Genomic DNA, 25,091 nt, shown 5'->3' with positions numbered 1-25,091 from the left:
CTGTGTTAATTCTGACTTTTTATCTCAAAATTCTGACTTTTTTTTTGCAATTATGAGAAAAAAGTAAGAATTGCAAGATACAAATTCAGAATAAAAGACAAAATTGTGAGATGCAAAACTGAAAATTGCAAGAAAAAATACTTGCGAGATATAAGCTTAAGATATTAATAACTTGCAATTGTAAGATACAAACTCTGCAATTCTGGCAAAAAAGTCCGAATTGTGAGACAAAAAGTCCCAATTACCTTTTTTTTTTTTTATTGTCTGATGGAAACAAGCTTGAATGTTGTTGATAGATAATTCATCATCAATTACTTTTGCTCTTTTGTTTCACTTTTGGTGTGAAAAGGCATTTTTAACGGTGTAAATTCAATGAAGTGCATTTGCTTAGCCTGGTGCTTTTCTCCAGCAATATTGTTCCGCTTAAGAAACATATTTGAAGCTATAGTGTTTTCCCTTCCAAATCAAATGTTATTATTTGGTCATTTCTATGATGGTGAATAAAGGCTAGAATGAGTTTTTGAGGGAATTTAGTTTTGTTAAAGCATTTCGGAGTGATGAAATGAGAAAAACAGTTACATACTCTGCTCTATTCAGCATGAGCACACAAAGCTTTAGTCATCTGTCTCTGCTGCAGATAGAGGTTATTCTCTCACCCTAAAAACAGCCCGTAAAGTCAGACCTAAGCTGATCTCACATCAGAATGTGTCAATTGATTTGGAAAGTCTGACGATGCATCTACAGGTCCAGGATCAGTGTTCTGAAAACTCTGCGTGAGGCTCGTCTCCATCTGCCGTCTCTGGCAGGAGGTCTTTGTGGATGAAGCAGAACACATTCAGCCATTCTTTATTCAACACTCTAACAACACTTCAATACAGCAATTAATGAATCTGCACAAAGGAAGAATCTGGCATTCAAAGCAGCAGGATGAGGTTTATTTTAGCAAACAGACTATATGCTGTGCATTTCCCCATATATTTGTATATGTCTGCATTTCCTATAAACACAAAGATATATCTGTATATGTGACCGGTACTGGTAAAATGAGTCGGAATGCGCAAATTTTCAAAAATTAGTTCTTCCTTCAAAATGATATATGACTTGTTGGAATCGGATAAAAAAAAAAAAAAGACTGCGCTACAGCCGTTTGAAGGCAATAGAAGCAGCAGATCTGATTTTGAGAAGAATTTTGTTAAAGATTCCAAAGCAGAATCACCAAGCAACGTTGCATATTTTCCTCCAATTCTTTACTATATTATTAATCACAATATAGCTATTTGTATTGATCTTTGTTATTAAAAACAAGAACAAAGATGCAAATAAACAGTATTTAATCAAGAGCAGCGAGTGATTCCGTCTTTTCTTTTAATGTAACATTGAGATAGATCTATATTAAGACCTACTGTAATGCATGGATCAAATATAATGTTACACATCAGATTTTGCCCCAACTATTAACTAAACGTTCATGTCAGTCATAACAGATTATGATGTGAATCTCGCAATAAATGTACTTTATAAGGGAGATTGGGCACTCGCGGAAAGGCGCGTCTTATGCACTTATGCTTTGCAAATATCAGCATGGGTTTGAAAATCATATTTCACTGGTTTGGACTCATGTCATCGAGAATTCGATATGAATATTAACAAAGCTGGAATGCTTTGCAACAATAGACTTACAACTTGTGGTGAGAAGCAGTAGCCGTCGTCCAGAAGTGTGCGGAAAAAAAGGTACTCCTCTCAGAAAACGTACAAATAAAGATAATTTTAGATGTTTAATTACTATTTGGGATCGCTAGAAGAGGGCTTAATGAACTCATTTTTATGAAAACCTCAAATTCGACCAAAACTGACATTTTTCATTTCTTTTGCCTATAGCTCAAAATTAGCCCCTGCGACTTCTGACTCATTTCGCCAGAACGGGTCACATATGGGGAAATGCAAACATTTCTGCGGAAGCACATTTCTGCCACAGAATAAAAAAATGAAAAAGGTAATTGCAACTTTTTAATCACACACTTTTTTTCTCACAATACAAATGAGCAATTTTTCTAGCTATTTTGAGAGTTTACATCTCAAAATTTGGGCTTCTCAGACAATTTGGAGATATAAACAGAATTCTGAGAAAAAAAAATCAGAAATGTAAGATATAAATTCAGAATTCTGAGATATTAACTTGGAATTGCAATAAAAAAAGAATTTTAAGGAAAAATCTGAATTGTGAAATAAAAAGTAGCAATTACCTTTTTTTTTTTTAATTCCATGGCAGAAACAGGCTTCCATATATTTTTAATTTAGAGCACATATTGAAGAAAAAAAGACTGTGAGATAGATTTTTATATTTATATTTAATATTAAAATCACATTTTTATAATTGAGATTTTTAGGTGTTCTTATGTATAAAAGTATGTACATATATACATACATAAAATCTTATATCAGAGTCCTATAGGACTGCATACAGTGATATATATCACTGCATACAGCCTGCAGAAATTGAGGATGGACTGAACTGTGTCTAATGAAGGTTGATTGATATATAATATCTTGTGCTGATCTAACCTGAGATGACAGAGCATCTGAGTCTGCAGTCCGGCTGTGACTGAGCACAGATATAACTGAGGTCGACCCAAAGTCACAAACACACACCCCTGGAGAAGCACAGGACATCTGCTGCCTGACATATCCCACAAGCCCTTTCTCTGTTCTGATCCCTGTGCTGCACTCCACTCCACTAACAACAAATACTGTAAGGATCCTAATTCTTAATGTAATGAAATAAATTAAGACAATATCACACCAAAATAATTATCTAGTGTAGATAATAAAAAAAAACATTTATTAAGCATTTCACATTCAATAATTTCAAAATAATGATATTTTTATAGCAGCTCTCAGGACCTCAAGGTCACTTTACAAAACAAAAAAGAATCATGCAAATAGTAAAGTTCTAAAAAGATATATAATCCATAATATAAAATGTACACCGAAAAATTAATTTGGTGTAGAAATTATTTTGCTAGCACATTTCATAATTAATTACAAAGAAATGGATGGCAACACAGCAGAGAAAAATTATGATAATAAACATAATTAAATTTCACTGAATATTAAAAAGTGTCGCTACAATTAGGGAAGCAGATTCCACCACTGAATAAAAACAAAATAAAAAAAAGGTAATTGTAACTTTTTTATCAGAATTGTGAGATATAAATTCATAATTGTGACTCACAAATTAAGAACTGCATGATATAAACTCGCAATTCCAAGAAATAAAGTCAAAATTGCAAGATATAATCTCATAATTGTGACTTTATTTTTATCTGCAAGTCACAATTGTGACTTTATAACATGCAGTTGCGTATTGTGAGATACAAACTCAATTGTTAGAAAAAAAAAAAAAAATTTCCTCAGAGTTGGACTTTATAACTTGAAATTGTGAGTTTATGTCTCAACTCTGAGAAAAGAAGTCAGAATTGTGAGGTAGTAACTCACAATAGCGATTGAAAAAAGTAAGAAATGTTAGATAAAAAGTTGCAATTACTTTTTTTATTTATTTTTTATTCAGTGGTGGAGATGGGCTTCCATACTACAACAGTTTAACCTAATTCAAATGGTATATTTTAGTCAATATTTGGATGCTGCCTTATAAGGGAGCTGCCTATGTAGGCAGGTTTTGGATCAGAGCTTTTGTGTTTTCTTTTGCATGACTCACCGGTTTATAAGCATATCTCTGTAGCCTAAACCCACTCTTTACTAACTGTCCTTGTGGTTAGTTGAACATTAGCTATTACAGAGATGTTTCCTGCTTCCTGGTTCATGTGTTTTGCATCAGTGAACACTAATGAATGCTCAGGTCTCTAATGGAGGGTCAATATTTACCACCCCGCCTCACATTTCTCGTAACCGTGGAATCTGAAGATGACATAAGCTTGTACAAACACCTTTTTTATAATGCTACAAGGCCTCTCTCAGGGCTGCTCGATATCTCTCTCTGCTAAAGGCTTGTTAGGGATGAGAAAACAAAAATACGATGGAACGTCTCTCAAGGGCTTTATCACAAAGACTGATGGAGATGTTTGTTTACAGCTGATTAACCGCTGTCTCCTGGACGGCATCAGAAGTGAACAACAGGACCACACCGTTTATGACGCTCATAGCCTCCGGCACACAACAACAAACAGCATTTGCTACACATTTTGCTTCTGTAATCTGACATATTTCAGAGTGAAACAGGACATTCAACAAGAAAAAATGCACAGCTTAGAAGAAGCACTGCATACCTCATTTATGTATCTATGTTTAGTTACCTGACTCAAAACACAACATTTACATTTATGCATTTCATCCAATACAAAAAATATTACAAGACTATCTCTGAGATGGGTTTATGATATAAAAAACTCATTAGGTTTTAGCATTGCTTTATATAGAAGCTAATTAGTCACTAATGTCATTAGAACATTTTAAACAAGATGCCATGTCGAGACAAACAACCAAATACACCCATTTGAAGAATCAAATTAAGACTTGTAATGTGATTTTAAGCAAACTGATATGTTTATCTTCAAGCTCTCCGAGCTTTATTTGTAATATTGTGAATGTGAGACAGTGTTATTCTTAAACCCAGTACATCATTTAAAGATGGTATGAAATGAAAATTCACCCTATTTTCTAAATGCATGGTATAGATCTGATTGTGAACAAATCATTTGTGTGCATGTTTCATCTATAAAATTAAACCTTATAATATTCAATCAAAATATCCTTGTATAAAACCAAAAAACATGAAAATCAGACAGATAAATGTTTATATTTAATATTACAGAAATGTATTTTATTTTTACATTTACATCTATTTTTATGCATTTTTAAATATAAATTTATGCATATATAGATATCAAATCTATATAGACTGTCACATCAGTATATGCATGAGAAAGTCTACAAAATGTATGCAAACTGCAATACTGTAGTTTAAAAAGTAACATGGCAACATCAAATGTTTCGATTCCCAGGGAATGCATGAACTTAAATACTACAGAAATGTTTCCTGCTCCCTTCATGTGCATTATGCATTAATGAACGCTTGGGTGTCTGATGGAGAGTCACCCTATTTTCTAAATTCATGTTATAGATCTGATACGAACAATTCATCTGCGTGCATGTTTCATCTATAAAAAATATTCTCATATAACCGCAATGTCATGGGTTCGATTTCCAGGGAATGCATGAACTTTATACTTCGCTTTGGATCTGCTAAATGCATGAATGTAAATAAAAATATTGGTGACCTCAAAACTGACGACATGCACTGAAAGATGCACATTAATCAACCAATGAGGTCTGAACCCAAATAGTTTCAGCTACAAGACCAAAAACAACCCCACAACAATCCAAAAGCGGTCTGGGATCAGAAGCTGCGTTTATGTCTTATAAACACTCGATCCATCAGAAGAGCGCTGGGCCGGTGAGGCGTGTGTGTACTCACGCTGATGCTGCAGCCATTCTCCCACAAAACCCTAATGAAACAGTCACGCTCTGTTATTCTCGCTCGCTCTGACTGAGCTCCATGAGTCAGAACAGCTTGATGGAAAAGACAGAAAACAGTGATACTGACATCAAAGGAAAACCAGCAAAAACAGATTGCCGCATTTTCTGAGATACAGCTGATGATAAAATCATTGCGTTTATGTCATTTCTCGTGCTCATGATGAGTGCATTTAGTAAGAGAACAGCAAAAAAAAAAAAAAAAAACGGCAATCTCTTTGCCAGTTCATTTTGACAGTTACGTTTCTTTCTGTGGGAGTTTTGCTGCTTACTCATGTCACATGTAGCTTCTAGTGTAATGGATGTGTTTGATGACACGGTTGATGTGAGGGAACAGATCAAATGGACTGAGAAGCCAGAGGGGTCTGAGATATGCCAAACTCTCTTATTTTACTGTTAGCATAATCAAAACTCAAGAGAAAAGTAATTTACACTCTGAGAAACACTCACAGGCAATGCAATGTAAATCACTTACTATGCATCAATAGGCATATCCAAACCACAGTTTGCAAGCTGTCTATAATAAAGATGATCAGCGTGTTTGGAATTGTAATATGCGGAAGCCTGCATGCTAAAGGACGCATGGATAATATGCTGTTTCTGGTGAATGTTAAGAGCTAGATGCTAATGCTAACGTGCAGACACAAAGTATTCTCTATGTTTTGTGATTGCATGTTAGTATTAGCATCTAGCTCTACTGTTCTTGCTTTACTGAAGTCAACCGTAGTATGTTTGGAATTGCATACTACTGTAGAATGCCAACGAGAAGTATGCACATGCAAGACACTGTATCCCACAATTCAATGCACTTGATGCAACCTTCAATTTTCTAGTGTGACAAATGAACTGGAAGTGACATGACCTACAACCTTATTCGTAGCTTTGTGCTGTCCAATTGCATAATGTCATTGTATTCAAAATAACAATTGTATTAAAAATGAGAAATAATCATTTAAGATGAAACATATTTTTCATATATATTTATATATATATATTTATATTTTATATATATATTTGAATGTAAAAGTTAGAAATTATGAAAAATGCATAATTTTAAATATTTACAAAAATATATATATATATTTTTTTTTACATATATAAACATTTACAGCATACAACATTGTTTCATATACTACAGTATGCAGTATCTAGTACAAACTCCACAGTATGTCAGTATTCCATTCCAAACACAGCCCATGAATTCTCAGTAACTGGTCTGATTCCAATAGCATTATGTATATGATGATAAGACGTGTCCGCTAATCTAAGCCGTTAATCTCCGTCTGGGATTCTGTCGGGAAAAGTCAAGGGACCCTGTGTGTATTACCATGCCCGCATGGGCCGCGCACACACTCCCAGAGGGCGTTCTAGACACATACGCAAGCCTTTCTCCATCACTACAGTGAGCGTCAAACACAATGGAGGCTCTTTTAAGCTCTCTCGTTTGGCTAAAGAGATGCAGTGGTCTCCGGAGAGTTGGGAATGCGATTGTGTGTGTGTGTGTGTGTGTGTGTGTGTGTGTGTGTGTGTGAGTGAGGAGGGATTTGTATGTGTCCAGCTGGTTAATGAGAGGCTGTCTTTGCACTCAAAGACAATTCCTCTCGTCTCGCTGGGTCAGTGGGTTCCCTATTGTGAGCTGTTAATAAGGGGCTGAGCCTGCAGTCAGAGGCGTCTGACACTGGGCAGCTGGTGAGAGATTACCTCTGTGCTCCCTCAGCTAATGTCTTAACAAACACCCGCTTCCTGGAATCAGGACAGAAGCTTAAAACATAGATGAATTTAATGCATATATTTAATAAAGTGTGCATACTTGTTTCAAGATTTAATACATTTTCTGAAGTTATTGTAAATACGCATTGCATTATACGATATATGCATTATACACACACACATATTTATCTTTTATAATATATAAAACTAAAATTATATAATAATACATATAATGCATACACACATATACATATATATATATATATATATATTAATTATTAACAAGGTGTAAGTATTGCAAGTAAGATGCATCTTTGCGTAAGTATTATAAACGGTTGAATTATAATATATAAAAATATAGAATCTATAAATCTGGATTTTTAAAGTGCAATACATGTTTGTTTTAATCTAGAATTATATACATAATGATGAAATAATGTATGTATGTATATATATATATATATATATATATATATATACATATATATATATATACACACACACACAATGATGAAAGACAATAAATATCTATAAAATGGAAATTGTGTGTATATTATGCAATGTTTTCTTTGAAAATTTGTATTAAGAAATTATAATAAATTATATAAATTCTACAAAATTATATAACATTTAAATTTAAATTTAAAATTTAAATACATATTAAAATAATTACGAAAATATTTATATACATATTAAAATCTAAATATATACATTTATATACAATTTACATATATTTCAAATGTTCTTCTGATGCATATTATAGTTAATTAACTATAATTATTCAAAGCTAAAATATAATAATAAAGAGCATTGTGTCAGATTTGAACTGATATGAGGTCACAGATATATCAGCTGACTTACAGCGGCTTTGAATGTGGCTCATCCTGTCAGATTTTGGAGCCAGGACTATCTGTTAATGAATCAGTTCGCTCTCAGCTGATCACAGGCACCTGCTCCCTGCCACAAAAAGAAGATGAAGGGAAAACAACAACAGCTCTTTTTCCCTTGAGATGTCCAGTTAAGCTTTGCATTGTCATTCCGCGGGCTGGTTAGAGGGCCGCCATCTGCACTAATAGATTAGCAGGCAAAATGAACAGGATGGAGTCCACCTGGACCACTGAGGTCTAGTCAACCTGAACCACTCCTGCCTCTTGACAAGGTTATTAAACACACTGGGGTTAAGGGAATGTGAGCTGTGTTAGCCTGCAGTGTCCTATGGCTTACATCCGAGCTTCTCCTGATGCTAAGTATTAAAGGGCACCTATTATGCAAAATCCACTTTTACATGGTGTTTGGACATAAATGTGTGTTGGCAATGTGTGAACACAACCACACTACAACAATAAAAATCCACCCACTCCTCATTTTTTAATCCCATTTAAACCTAGTCAGTTTCACTAGGCCTGCCTTTTCGATTCTCACCACAGTGTCACATTTTGGAGGGCCGGGGGATTGACAGCCCTACATTGCTATAGTTTCCGCCCTCAGCGGTTGTAAGCTATCCTCCATTTTCTCTGCGCTCGAGCAGCTGTAACGTCAACAATGTCTCGCAAGCAATCCCCGTGTTCTGTGTTCTGAGTCTTCATTTTCTCCTAAAATCCGAGCTGCTGAGGACGCTGTGGATTACTTTCATTTTTCAGGGTAATACGCCTCAAAATCTACCTAAATACATTTTTATTTTATTTAACCTTTATTTAACCAGGCAAGTTCATTAAAAAAGTTAATATTTTCAATAACAGCCTGGCAGGAGAATTATTATCTCCTGAGCAACATACAAACATGTATTACAATACATAAACATAAAAGAAAAATAGTAAAAGAAATACATGCATCACTCCAGACTCCTTAGTGAATGTCATGTCGTTATAGTGCTTAGTAACATCGCGCTGTTTCGTCCCACTTTCAGTGCATTTGACTTCCCATGTGTACGGCTGAACACTGGTTCTCTCGCTCTCAGTTATGTTGCTTATACTGGGTGTTTATTGCTGTAGATATGCAATGCAGAGAGACGTATACGCGACGTCCTCTTCTGGAGACGGGGGCGTGAATATACAGCTCATTTGCATTTAAAGCCATACACTCCAAATCAGCTCTTTTTTAGACACACCCCAAAAATGTCATTTTCCAGCTGTTTTAATAAATGCTCTGTGGGGTATTTTGGGCTGAAACTTCACAGACACATCTGGGGACACCCAAGACCAATATTACATCTTGTAAAAAGGGGCATAATAGGTGCCCTTTAAGCTGTGGTTTGTATTGACATACATGATATCTCTAATAATGCAGCTTGTTGAGACGTTACAGAAAGAGCATCGCTGTGGATATAAAACCACTGCTAAAATGTCAAATAATGGTGTGTTTGTCGCTCTCATTCTCCCAGTGATGCTCTGTTTCCCAGATGAGCTGTAATGAGTCAGACTCTTTCTCTCAGTGCCAGATACTATGAAGTAGTTTTGTCCACTCAGGGGGAGGAAGGGCAGGGTCTGTAATAATGTTTACAGCGTTACGACTCTAACGCTGCATTTCCCACAGAGTTGCATCTCTCTGTGTTCAAAGATGTAGCTGAAAGGGTAAATGCAATAAAAAAGAATGCAAGAAAGGTTGTTTCGAATGGTTTGCTTGCACAGAACACTGTATCCCATAATGCAATGTGCTTGACCTTCCATTGCCGCCGTGACAAATGAACCGAAAGTGAATATCAAATGTCCGCATTGAAATGAATAATTTAATCCTGTTAAACCTGAATAATAAAACAACAGTTTATTGAAGTTTTAGGCAAAGTATTTAAAAAAATTTTCAGTTTCATATTTGATCCATCAGGCTTTTATGCCTCATATAGCCTGATATGGTCAGAATATGTGGGGGGGGGGGGGGGGGGGGGCAAACTGAGCAAAAATATGAAATTTTGTGTAGATGCTGATATTTCTATGGCCAAAAAGTATTAAATAACTCCAATAATATGACTATAAGAAGATATTTAAATATTTAGTTTGATTATCAAAACACTAAATACAATGCAATACAATGATGTTTGAGAGATAAAAATAAACGTTCCTCAAAAGCATGATCATCATATTTGAGACATGATTTTATGGACAATCAAGCAAAGCAAAGCTGCTTCAGTCCAGTAAGTGTTCATCTGGAAATATTACTAAAAATATCAAAGTTCTTGCATTTACTTGATAAAAATCAGTAAAGCTTTGACAGCAATAAGACACATTAAGCACCAGCTGAAAGTGGACATTTGTACAATTACACTAAAAGACCTTTTACTTGCTAAAAAAGTCTGAACTCTCAATCAGATGAGAAAAGGCATGGAGTAGTACAGAGTCAATGTGCAAAGAATTAAGAAAAAATTGCATTCCTTTCAACCAAAAAAACCCCAAAACAATGCAACCACCTGAATTAATCATGCATAATACTGGTTTTATGACAACAGTGTTGCATACTAGTTGGAGCATATATTCTGCACAAAGTTAACTGTTTCCATGCTATTTACAGAAACAGAAGGCAGTATACCGTATATACAGCGTAGCATGAAGTACACTAGTATTGCATTGCAAACACAGCCAGAGAAAGAGATGAAAGCGATGAAGAGCTTTGAGAGTCGGTCACACACACCGTATCTCTCACCAAAGAACCGTCTCACACACACTCTCAATATAACAGTCCCGGAAAACGAGTGCACACGTCGCTTTATTTTTAGAAAGTGCTAATGCTAGGCGCTAACATCTGAACAGAACCTGCAACGTTTCTTTGAATTAAGAGACAGAATTTAATTAACGGCCCACAGCAATGCTTTGATAAGCGGCACGCTGCTTTGAAGATTAACTACGTTGAGTATTTTTGTTTTTTACCCTCTTCACACTGAGAGGCAAAGCCATTTTGCCAAACTGGGACAATCGTTCAATGCTAGATGAAATTATTTTGTGCTTTCACAAATACGACAATTTGACTTTGAAAGTAACTCGACCTTTATACATGCTTTCTTTAGAGATCATTAACAAAGTACCATATTAACATGTTTTTTGGACATGTATTATGCATTATTTATGCTTCTAGCAATAATATATGAATGCAAAAATTTCAAGCTAAGAAAAACATTCCCTAACACCCCCCACCCCGAAAAAAACCCTACATAAAATAAATAAATAAACAGAGAGAGTTAATTTTTATATTAATAGCATTTGGTACAGTTTTGCAAAGATACATTTCAAGTTTCAAGTATATATTTTAAAAAAATATTTTAAAATATAATAAAATAATAAAAAAAGAAAGAAGAAAAAAAGTGATTTTAAAACTATACAATGGTATTACCATTATGGTAGCTGCTAAATAAATTATATAAAATAAAAAAATATATATTTATTTATTTATTAGTTTATTTTTATGTTAATAGCACAGGTACATTTTTATAATGATAATAATAATAATTTTAAAATCACATAATTTAAAAATAATACAATAATAATAATACAAAAATATTTAATAAAATTAAAAAGTAATAACAAAAAATATGAAAATAGCCGTTTTCTCATGGCAAAAGTTCAAGTGAACTAAAATTGTGTTCTTAGAAGTGTCATTTCAATACTATAAATAATGTAACCATTTAGTACCACTGTAGTTTTACCATCTGATGTCATACTGTACTCTGATAGGCCTTGTTTGGTAAGGAAAGACAGTTAGACCAAAGGAACTGTCTGATTCAGATGCTGAAGAGAAAACTAAACAGAAATATGGGACTGGTGATATTGAGCACACTATTATTTGTGTGGATTGGATTGAACATGCTCACAGAATCTAATCTATTTAGCTTCAATCTTGTGTTTTTTAACCTCTAAGCAAAGCAGTGAAGATTTTAAACGCTTATCTCCTTCAAATATATAAACACAGATTTAAAGACAGCAAAATAAATATGCTGCTCCACATATTACACACTCATCCAGCATGAAAACACACACACACTTGCTTCTCAATGGCTCTTGATGGTCCTCAGCAAGCTGATTTGTAATGCATCTCTCACAACCCATGCAGGAGAATTATTGCATGCATATTCAAAGATGCCACCATTGGTTGACATAATATAGGGATGTTTACAAATTAAATCTGGTTAAGCATTAAATAAAGAACAAAATTTCAGTCTGTTCTTCTCACAAATCTAATGCATTCCTGTATCTCAGATAGTAAAAGCATGTCACTGCAACACAAAGGTCATGGGTTTGATTCCCAGGGAATGCATGAATGCAACATCGTTTTGAATAAAAGTATCTGTCAAATGCATCATTCTCAATGTAATGTAGTCATAACATTCATTCATACAACAAAATGTGAAAGAGCTGATGATCTACTATTATCGTTTTTATTAGTACTATTTTGAATTCATTTTTGTTTTCAATTTTAATTAGTTTTTAAAGTCTACATAGTTCTTAATTTTTATTTCAGTTTTATTTATTTTAGTACTTCAAGTATAACTAAAATTGAGGCAGGGACACCGGCAAGGGATAGTAGTAGCTTTTTATTTAATTTTTTCATTGATATGTTTATTATTGAAATGTTGTTGTTATATGCATGTGTTAATTTTATTTAATTTCTTTATTTTCTTAAATATGTGGGTAGATAGTATTTATAGAGTTGTAACTTTTTAGTTTTAGTTACTTTTTCTTATTTGTAAGTCGCTTTGGACAAAAGCGTCTGCTAAATGACAAAAGTAAAGTAAGTAAGTAAAGTAAAATAAAATATATTGTCAACTAGCTGAAATATATATGTATTTTACATTTCATTTCATGTAACAATGTTCTTTCTCTATGGTTTCAGTAAACAATAACAAGCCTAATACAGCATGAGTCTTCTGGTGTCGTGTTTTGACTGCAGTATATTTGACAGGACTGTAGGATCAGACACTCGTTCCTGCTCTCTCCAGTCTACAGAGAGGATTCACTATCTAGGTCAATGAGATCCACTACTTCAGATCCGCTGCCTGCACCAGCCAGAGAAATACAGCATCTGAAGAAAATATACCTTTCAGCCTTATGACAACGAATATGAAAACAACCAATATTGAAAAAGATTTATATTATTGCTATTTACTACATATTAAAAGGGTCTTAAAGTATTACTATAGATTATGGACTCATATTTTGTACAGAAGTAACAGTTTAACGTTAAAACGCCTTGATTTTGACTTCACATGATGTTAGCTGATGGTGTGGATTATTGTGATGTTTTTATCAGCTGTTTGGACTCTCATTCTGACGGCACCCATTCACTGCAGAGCATCTATTGGTGAGCAAGTAATGTAATGCTACATTTCTCCAAATCTGATCTGATAAAGAAACAAGTACGTTTTTGGGCAACAACCTGATCAGTTTGATTTGATGTCCTTATACCACATAATAAGATCTGAGATTTAACAGAATCCTCTGAAACCAGGTTGAAATACAGGTAAACGCTGTTAGAGCACCATTTCAATTGCACACTGATCTGTCTGCACAACATTCTGAGACCACGTTCTGGACGTGTGGCGGCAGTACGGTGCATTACAAATGACAGGCGGTCATTAGCGACCCGCAGCACACGAAACGACTGAACTGTTTACAAAAACCTCCATAAGCCGATGCCATATCACAGCCTGACAGATATAAACCCATCTGAGAGCCTCTCTCTCTCTCTGAGTGTCTGTCTCTCTCTCTCTCACTTCCTCTCCTCCCCTGTGAGGCAGGAATCTGCCAGGAGGTTTCATAACAGGCAGCTCAGTTGGATTAATTCTGGTCCGGGTCTGGTCCAATCCCACTGCAGGAATCAGAGCTGACAGCAAACAGCCTGGACACCAGCGATAGCACACACAGAACATTTTTATACAAAAAGCATCCGAAACATTTAAATAAGTGAATTTAAATATTTTATTGCAATGAAAAAAAAATATTTAATGGGATTTTTTTGTTTATATTATATTATATTAATGAAAAAGAAGCACATTTCTATGACCATTAAATTAGTTTTTACACATTTACCCCAAAATTCTCAATACCCAAATGCAAAATAATAATACAAAAATATTAAATATATTTGTTTATATTTTGTAAAATATTTTTTATATTATACTTAATTTTCTATGTAATCATATTCTAAATTTTATATATATACTACTGCTTTTAATTTATAGTGAAATATATCGGGGAAACAATAGTGTAATACAATAGTTTTTATAAATCTTTGAAAAATTATGGAAATTATTCTCAGAAAAAAAACTGTGACACATCCAAACACCTTACATTTATGCAAATCTGGGTGGAAAAATGTGTTTGATTGTTATGAAAATAATGCCACAATGTCAACACCTAATTTTTTTTAAAAACAAGCCCAGTTTCCTTAATGCAAAATATCATTTTCTTATTTCAGCTATAAGCATCTTATTGCTTATTTATCAACTGTACAATTCCTAAATATGATCAATAGCTTTACTCACTTGCCAAAATCGTATTTTACTCACATTTAATGTTTACAAAATGCATAATCTTGACCATGAATATGAATATTGAAGGTTCAGTATAAAACAAAGCACCAATGACACTAATAAGAACAAGAAAAGCAGACAAACTCAAGGCAAAATGTCACCCAAGAAACCGCAAACACAGCAGTTCAAGCCACTATTGATATCGACAGTATTTTAAACAAGACCACAAGAAATAGATCAATGTGTCTCAAACCCTGTAAAAGGTAAATACTGTAAATCAAATGCACCAAACAGGGCAGCATTATATTATAAAGCATAGACGTGTGGAAACTATGTGCTTTGAGAATCTTGAAATCTAAGAGTTGCACCGTCCTGAACTCAGATGACATTGAACGCTGTATTTTTAGTTTAGAATGGCTCTTTCATAGCCAGATCAGTATTTAGATACTGATTTAGTGGAAACAGCATCCTGTCTGCCCAGCTTAACCACATTCCATTCTATTTAGCGTGTGATCGAGAGTCCAAACCTCTGCCACACATGCAGGTACAAAAGATCTCACTGATCAAGAGCCATTTTATATTGTATTCACTGTTCTTGAGTTGCTATTTGATTCTTTGGATATTCAAAAAAAAAGTCAAATGAAACCTAATGTCAAATAATTGGTTGTTCGAATTCATTTTTTCCCTTTCCTTTCATTCATTCATTTATTATATTTTTATTTATTTATTCTTTAATATATATTTTTAATTATTTTAAATGTATTTAGTATTTAAATGTATTTAAATATACTTTAATTATTTTATATATATTTAAGCATGTATATATGTGTGTTTTGGTATTTTGCTTTACCTTTTAATAAATAAATAAATAAATAATATGGTTTTAATATATTAAGTCTTTAGTCAACATGAAACCAAATAAAAAAACTTGTACCATCCAGCATTTCGAAATTTAAAGACATATACAATGAGAAACGATTTAAACAAACATGCTTTCTAAAGAATATTGTGCACCAATAAATTGTTCACATTAAGACCAGGAATGTGTAGGGCCAGTTTTGATTTCATCTTTAATATTTGAACAATTTTAATATCAAAGCCGTGAATGTCGAGTCAAGGTTGGCATTCCCTTTAAACTAAAGGCATGATATCAGATGGAAAAGCGTGTATAGTTAATTAAACATGGCAGTGTGCAAGAAACTGCGTGACTCTCCATTTCAACCACATCTGTTGTGTGTGGGGCGAAGGGAGGCATGGGAAAATGAAGGGTATAGTGTGATGAACACTGAAAAAGTGGAGCTAGACATTTTCTGGGGCAAACCTCCAGAGAGACGCGCTATAGCTCACAAAGCGCGAATATACTCATTTCATGGCTTTCTCTCCTTCACACTCATTATATCTGCCCTTGTGTGTGTTTACCTTTCCAAAATACATGATGAATATTAATACAAAAATAAAACAAAAATTAATTTACACCATAAAGGCTGACTGATCTGTTTTTAAAGGAACAGTTCACCCAAAAACGAACACCGAAACTCTACATGCAAGTCTGCTCAAATAAGCCGCGTGAATTTTCTGTTCCAGAGGAAGGAAAGAAAGCCATACTGATTTCAAACGACATGAGGGAGAATAAACAATGACAGAATGTACATTTTCAGATGAACTGTTCCTTTAAGAAGATGCAGCAGATCTCAGAGAATCAGAGGGTATTCTGGGATACCAGTGCAATGATTCATTGTTGTGATCCTCTGCTGTTACTGCAATAACAAGAGTATAACGTACGCATATACATATTTGTCAAGGGGCTCTAAAATCTGAAAAACACTACGCAAAATAGGCGATATAGATAAATAGGCAAAAATAAATGCTCACCAATTCTGCATTTATTTGATCAAAAATACAGTCAAATTAAGAAATATTATTACAATTTAAAATAGCTTTTCTCTGTGTGAATATATTTTAAAATGTAATTTATTCCAGTGATGCAAATCTGAATTTTCAGCATCATTACTCTAGTCTTCAGTGTCACATGATCCTTCAGAAATCATTCTAATATGCTGACATGTACATCACATCCACATTTACTCTCCTCCACACTGTAGCAGCATTCATCTGCATGTACAGACGGCTCTACCCATGATTCAGTCTTTCCAGATTAGTTTCAGATTAACCTGACCAACTCCAGAGTAACTCCTCAGCATCTGATTACAGACGCAGCACAGCCGCTACGGCCTCGCATGCATTAATGCACAGGACAGCAGGCTTCAAAGTTAATGTATTCATCCATACTTCAAAGCAATTCACAGTACGCTAACAGTAGGTGGAAGTCCAACCCTCGGGCCGCCCGGGTTTAACTGCCTTATTCAATAAAGGTGATACAGCGAGATTTACATCGCTGCATTTCTACAGTCTGTGAATCATTTCCAGGTTTGTTTTAACTGCCTTCAAGTAATATTCTGGGTTATTTACAACTTACGCCTAATAATGCGGTCGGTTACCACAGAAAATGATTTATCATTTGATGAAAACAAGCAGTACTGCACTTGTCTGCAATACAAATAACCAATCAATATGTCAGTAACACTTCACAATATGGTTTCATTTGTTATCATTAACTACATTAGTTAATATGAATTAAAAATTAAATCACTTCTAAAGTGTTTATTAATCTTAATGTTAATTTCAACATTTACTAACACATTATTAAAATCAAAAGTTATTTAAAGGACCAAACATGAACTAACAATTTTAACTAAAATAAAAAAACAATATTAATAAATACTGTAACAAAAGGGGGGTTGATTCAGGATAACTGGGTGATATTATCCAATCATCTCAATTGCAAAAAGTGTCCCAATTTACCCGTATTTACCTTATTGCTCATTGCTTAATGCATTAACAAATATTAATGGGATCTTATTATAAAGATGACCAAAATATCTATCACACTAATTCATAAATGCAAACATATTTTAGGAGTCATAATGCATAAACAAATTTTTAAAGCTGCATTAACAAAAACAAGCTTCACATTTTTTGATAAAAAAAAAATCTGAGCTGCTTCAGGATTTCATTTGCAAGTACTTTATTGTAAATGCATTTAGTGCTAGTTTTTACAAACTAAAGAAATTCTTGTATGTAGTAATCAGTTAAAAGTCTGTCCACATAAGTTAAGCTTTAAGTAAACAACCCAGAATATTCCTTTAACTGTAAAGACTGCAACCAAATCTCTCTGTACTTAACAATGAACAGTATACGTGAATAAAAAGATGCACAATCACCAGACTACTTCACTAATATGCTTTTAAACATCTCCTCTTATAAAAAATCTGCCCTCTGTGATCCAGTGAATAAAAGTGTGCACTATCCACAGCAGGGCCGTAACCACCCTACACACTGAGGGGGACAAGTCCCCCCCCAATAATTAGAAATTGCCAAATGTCCCCCCCAATATTTGAAATTCTTGCACTGATCTGCTGTCCTCCATTACGCAGCGCTCGTTAGGATGGCAAAAAAGCTTTAAAAGCAACATTTTCTCAGCCTCAGCGGGTTAACAGCGCTTGTCAAATGTCAAAATATTTGAACTGACCAATCAAATCAAAGTAGGTGGGGTTTAGCGTTCACAGATGCTGAGCTCGCCGCGGAGATTGAAAACATTGTAAGAGAGCGAGGTAAGATGAAGCTGCAAATCATTTAATGTTTAGTCAACTATTTTATGAAAGAAATGTTAAATGACCGACGGTTATATTCAGTGAAGCAAACTACTCAAATATGTCCATTTTGAGAGAGAGAGAGAGAGAGAGAGAGAGAGATGAAATCTGCGTGTGTTAAGTATCTGCAACTGTTTGTCTGTCCCTACAAACAATGAAACTGTGAATTTAGCCCTACTTCAAAAACACGTTGTTGCTGAGAAATATAATGTAGTGATTCAGTATGGAAACTATTTTATTACAGTAAAAGTCGTGAGGTAGTGTTGACAAGTTTCTGTGTGCAAGTAATAATGTGTGTGCGTGCGTCAATTAAAGCATGCATATATATAAAATTGGTCCCCCCCCAATGTTCAAGACATGGTTACGGCCTTGCAGGTATCTAATATCTAATACTGAAGCGTGTTGTACCTCTTTGGCTCTCTCGAGCTCGTTCTGCAGGGCCTGTTTGGAGATCTCCACCTCAATGAGCTTTTGCCTGAGCTGCTCGTTTTCATCCTCCGCCCGTGTGCGCTTGTCTTCCACTGTCTCCAGTTCATTGTGCAGACGCACGGATACATCTTTGGCCACCTGTGGACAGAAGGATGTGTTTTATTACCTTGTTTTCATCTCTCATTAGTTAGAAAATTTAACCAATGATAAATTGAGATCTTAGATATCAAAACGAATATTTAACACATTGGCTCTAAAAAAAAAAGCACCTTGAGGTCCTGCTCCAGACCGCGCAGAAGATCTCCGTCAACGTGTCCAGTCTGAGCTACACGCAGGCTCTTCTGTTCGGTCTTGCGCAGGCGGTACTGAAGGATCCGGCAGTTCTTGTTGGAGCGGTCCAGCTCCCTGCGCAGTTCCTGGAGCTGGTACACCTCCTCCTCCAGGTAACTGTCCCTGATCTCCTCCATCTCTGCTCGCAACTCGTCCACTTCATCCTAAAGAAAGCCGAATCAGGATTAGAATCAGAAAGAGAATCCGGATAGAAACCGAAAGAGAACGAGAATAGGAATTGGAACCAGAACTAGAATTGAAATCAGAATTAGAATGAACATAAGAATCAGGCTTAGAAACAGAAACAGAATCAGAGTGAAACCAGAACTAGAATAAAAATCATGATCTGGATTAGAATGAGAATCAAGACTAAAATCAGGATAAAATTCTGAATCATACTCATTCAGGAATCTGATTAAATTGGATCTGATTATGAAATTAATTTACTTTCTGCAGGATTAAAATCAGATTAAAAATCAGAATGAAAGTCAGAATGAATAGCACAATCTGAATAATCAGACATGCCAAAATGAACATCAGAATGAGAATAAGTATTAGGATTAGAAACAGAATGAAAATGAGAATCAGAAACTGGATTAGAAACAGAAACAAATCTGGAACCCAAACTAGAATGAAAATCAAAATTTGGATTAGAATGAGTACAAGAAATCAGACTAAAATTCAGAATCATACTCATTCAGGGGTCTAGTTAATATGGATCTGATTATGAAATAAACTTTTTGTAGGATTAAAATCATAAGTATTAGAATGAAAAGCAGAATCAGAATGAGAGTCAGAATAAAATTGAATATCAGAATAAAAATAAGAACGGAAACCATGAGAATCGTAATTAGAATGAAAATGAATATTAGAAATAGAATGAGAATAAGAATTAGGATTAGAATCAGAAAAAAAAAATCTGAATCAGGATTCAGGGTCAGGATTAGAAACAGAAAGAGAATTGGAAACAGAACTAGAATAAAGATTAGAATGAACATGAAGTAGAATCAGCATTAGAAACAGAAGGAGAATAATAATTTAGAACTACAATGAAAACCATCATTTGAATAAGAATCAGAATGAGTCACGTTAAAACTCTGAATCACATTAAATACATTTGTGCTCAGAAACCTGTAAATTTACTTGTAAAGTCAAATGAAATTTTGTAACATTTACTTGTAAAATCTAAAATCAGAATTAAAATAAAAAAGCCAGAATGAGAATGACAATAGAAACACAATAAGAATCAGGATTGGAACTAGAATGAGAATCAGAATTACAGTAGGAATGAAAATAGAAACAGAATACAAATACTCATTCAGGATTCTAATTAAATTGATCTAATTTTGCGATGTGCATGAACTGAAATCACAGTCTGAAATGACAACACAACCTCCCTGCTAAAATAAAAAATAAGACCCTTCAAAAATGACAAAAACAAATAAGACTGCAGGTAAAGAAACCGTAGTCATCAGCGAAACCCCCGTCCTGAGCTCTAATGAATGACTGTCATTTGAGACGCCTCATTTCCCAGTAAATACTGCACAATGCCTCAGCGCATTCAGTGCAAACAAGGTCGAGGAAGAACGACAGAAAGGCAAGGAAAGACAGACAAACAAAGACAGCGACAAACAGCCCAAACACAATGACCTTCACTGTATGATGTTGGAGACAAAGTCATGTGACAGCAGCCGTATGGATGTTCCTGTCAAACATGAGTTATGGTGAACTAAATGATTAATGTCATACTATAGCACTATAACGTGGACCTATTACTGTTTATTTGTTTAAATATTGAAGCATACATGCTGCTGATAGACAGAAAGAGAGAGAAATGAGAGCGATAAGCACACAGACGCTGTGCACATCTGCTTTAGGGAGGCTCCAAACACACAGTCTGGCCCGGGTCAGGAGGGACGTGGCCATTACACGCACAGCTACTAAAGCAGATTAACATGACGTCTTCAGAGATAAACTTATGATAATCCTGTTTGAGACAGCAGCCGAGCACCGCACATCTGACAAATAAGATAAATCATTTATGGAATTATGCTAATTAGGTCTGCCTTCATCTACCCATCACACTGAGAGCAAGGACTGTGATGCGTTTCCTGCGGGAGTTTGAGGGTCTTTCTGATGCACGCTGGTTTCATCTTTACTCTGTGGACTGATGTGACCTAAAATCAGTTCAAGTGCAGATTTATGGATCTAGATCTTGCTCTCCTCACAGTACCATGACATTTTTTTAAGTATCTTGGAGTACCTTAGTTATAATGACATTGACAGTTAATAGCAGTTCCACTTGTAAAAGATGTTGTATCATGTTTATAAGACCCTTCAAGGGCCAAAACATGTGCCATGTTACTTTTATGTATTGATTTACTCTGGCAAACATGTCTGTCAAAGGACTAAGCAGATGCTTTAATGAACAAATGCTGCAGTACTGAATGGACAGAGTAAATGAATAGGATGAATTTAATACATGTGCAAGAACATAAAGAGGGTCACCAAGTGCAAAAACAAATAACACTCTCAAACGGATTCATAGCAGCAGCTCAACCCATAATCCTTCAGACAAACATCAGACATTAATTACAAATAGAAATAACAACTAAAAAAATAATTAAAAAAAGAGTAAAATCTACTTTTATATTACATTATTTATATTTTATTATATTTAGAATAGAAAATAGAATTTTATAAATAAATATAAAAAAATATTTTTAAAACATTTTATATAGACAGGAAAATACTTTAAATATCAGATTACATACATGTATATACATTTATTTTTTGTAATAAAAAAATTCAATATATTGATATAAATGTATAATTTATAGATTTATTTATTTCATTTTATATTTTTATGTACACACACACACACACACACACACACACAATAAACAACATTTTAAAAATGTAAATAAAAAAAATAATTCATAGTAGGCTGTAGTATAAATCAAAGCTCCCCACTGCACCATGGTACTACCACAGTACTTTAAAGTTTAAAGCATCGCCTTAATTGCAGCTTCATGCTGATAATACTGAACATTCAAGAACAATTTTCCACCGTACTCCAAGTTACTTTTAAGAATATCGTGGTAGTAGGCAACCATAGCATACATTTCTGTGCGTCGGCTCACCTTGAGGTAGTCATTTTCCGATCGAAGGTCTTCGATTTCCCTCAGCAGCTCCTCCTGGGCCATTTCCTTGCCCTTCGGTTTGAATTGTGCGTCCTTCTCGGCTTTGCATTTGTCTGCGTGCGCACCGGGCACAGGTGCAGCTCCCGCCCCTGAGATCCGAACCCGAACCACGGCCGCCTGCTCGCTCGAACAGGATCCGCTGCCCGACTCCGCGTCGCTACTGGCGGCCTGAATGAGTCTCTGCTCGTCGGACAGCGGCTCGGAGGGACAGTCGGACAAATCCGAGCTGCTGTCCGTCTGACAGACGCCGCGTCCGGTGGGGACGCGTATCGGGGCCAGCCGTGCCTTGCTCTTGGCGATCTGCGGAGCGCCGGTATCCACCGCTTTGCAGGCCGGTTTCGGTTCGGATGCTGCATGCTGAGTGACCTTAACAGCCTTTTTTGTCGCTGAGGGCTTGATGTTGCTTTTTGCAGGTGCTGATGCGGTTTTGTCCTTCGCGCTCGGGACGGTGCGTCTCGGAACGCGGCTCTGAGGCGTCACCGGCGCGGCGGACGCGTGCTGCTTGTTGAATTTGGGGGATTTTGGCACGCTCGGTTTGGCCGTTCGCGAGTGGACATCCTTCAGGACGGGTCTGGCAGGGGACGGCGCGCGGTTTAACCTCTTCTTCTCCACCTGAGGATGAGGATGAGGGCTCTGCGGTTTGGTGTCGGAGCCATTGGAGCTCTCCATTATACAACCTGACAGACGGATCTCATCACTTCAGATTCACTCGCCCTCGACCATCGCCGCGTCGCTTCCGAACGGAATACGGTGGATGATGCGGTGTCCAGTGAGAATATCCGAGCTTCAGTGCGTTGAATCAATCCGTCCGTCCGTCCATCCCTCCCCCCGGGATTACGGTACTCCCATCTCTCCCTGCTGTCCTCTCCGCCTCCTGGCCGCGTCTCCCCCCCGCGACTGACAGGAATAATCTGCAGCCGCTGCGGTCTGACGCTCCCCGTCCGCGTCTAGGGTCTAGTGGAGCGCATGCGCTTGTTTTTCACACACAAATACCGAACACACCCCTCCTCGCGCTCCTGTACAAGTCAGGCACGCGTGCGTACGCGTGGAGACGTAACGAGAGGCGCGCGCACACACGCGTTACTACTACAGACACACAGGGAGAGAAACAATGTTTTACCTTTGGACATGTGTAATGAAAATAAAATAATTAAAACTAAAACCGGGGGAGTCTTTAACAATATTACTGAACAACACCGTTTTTCTAATGGTGCTATCAGATAAAATATGCCAGATAGAATATATATAAATATATTACAAAAAGTATGAAATGTTACCTTGACAAATAAACAAGGGATATTTTTAACCATTAAAAAACTCGAAACTTTAAATTTGAAAAAAACTTATTTCAGCTAGGCTATTGCCAAGGCAGCATTTCTCATTTTAGTTTAATAAAAAGAATAAAAACTATAAAATACATTTATGTAAACTAGGCTCACCAAAATTGAACAATAGAAGATTGGAAAAACGTTGCCTGGTCTGATGAGTCTCGATTTCTGCTGCAACATTCAGATGGTAGAGTCAGAATTTTGCCTAAAGAACATCTGCCATCCTGCTTTGTCTCAACGGTTCAGGCTGGTGGTGGTGGTGTAATGATGTGGGGGATATTTTCTTGGCACACTTTGGGCCCCTTAGTACCAATTGAGCATCGTTTAAACACCACAGCCTACCAGAGTATTGTTGCTGACCATGTCCATCCCTTTATGACTACAGTGCACCCATCTTCTGAGGCTACTTCCAGCAGGATAATGCACCATGTCACAAAGTTCAAATCATCTCAGACTGGTTTCTTGAACATGACAATGAGTTCACTTTACTCAAATGGCCTCCACAGTCACCAGATCTCAATCCAATAGAGCACCTTTGGGATGTGGTGGAACGGGAGATTCGCATCATGGATGTGCAGCCGACAAATCTGCAGCAACTGCGTGATGCTATCATGTCAATATGGACCAAAATCTCTGAGGAATGTTTCCATCACCTTGTTGAATCTATGCCACGAAGAATTAAGGCAAAAGGGGGTCCAACCCGGTACTAGCAAGGTGTACCTAATAAACCAGTGAGTGTATAAATAACATTAAATTAACACTGGCAAAAGATTTACAATTAGTTTGTTTATCCAACAGCGCCATCATACTGTGAAAAGGAGGCAGTACAATTCTGAACATAAAAGTGAAATCAAAACACTGATCACACACACTACATTTCGCAATATAATAATAGATAGAATATAATTGTGTAAGTTAAGCATGCGTAAAGAGGATGAAAAGCATCAGAATGGTTACACACAATTGTGTAATAAATATATATCTTTATTTGCACTTCATTAGTTTAAGAATGCCACAAGTTATAAACACCACAAAACTGCTTAAACATGCCAAAGTGTTTCAAATAACTAATATCAACTTATTATTCGTACAAAGTACTCTTCTGTTTTGCAGTGTAACGAGGATCGTTTCATGTTTTTTGGTCATGTAGTAAATACTGTGTTTGGCTGAGAGACTAAACCAAGACTAAGGCTATTCTGTACAAAATGAAGGTTCATAAAGGCAACATGTATTGCTACTAGATCAAAGAAACTCTAGCAAGATTAAAGAGCATGTTGGGTTTAACTCTTTCAAGACAGCTGATGCGTCATTGGACAGTCTTTCTGAAGAACATGTCAGACTTACTAAGCTTCAAACTAAATAAAATATTAAAAAAAGG

At 35.8% G+C, this 25,091-nt stretch overlaps 1 protein-coding gene across 1 annotated transcript in view; it reads right to left on the bottom strand.

Annotated features, from left to right (window-relative positions):
- Positions 1-23,236, bottom strand: part of LOC306880851 (microtubule cross-linking factor 1-like) — a 60,546-nt gene extending 37,310 nt beyond the window's left edge. The window contains 3 exon segments of the mRNA XM_079434639.1: positions 18,832-18,990; positions 19,122-19,346; positions 22,326-23,236. Of these exon segments, the coding sequence (XP_079290765.1) occupies positions 18,832-18,990; positions 19,122-19,346; positions 22,326-23,054 (1,113 nt within the window). The 5' untranslated portion in view covers positions 23,055-23,236.
- Positions 23,237-25,091: the final 1,855 nt, after the last annotated feature.

This window comes from Barbus barbus (genome assembly GCF_936440315.1).
Source record: "Barbus barbus genome assembly, chromosome: 15".
Lineage (NCBI taxonomy): Eukaryota > Metazoa > Chordata > Actinopteri > Cypriniformes > Cyprinidae > Barbus > Barbus barbus.
The sequence above is the reverse complement of the archived record's forward strand: the minus strand, read 5'-3'. Positions and strand labels throughout refer to the sequence as shown.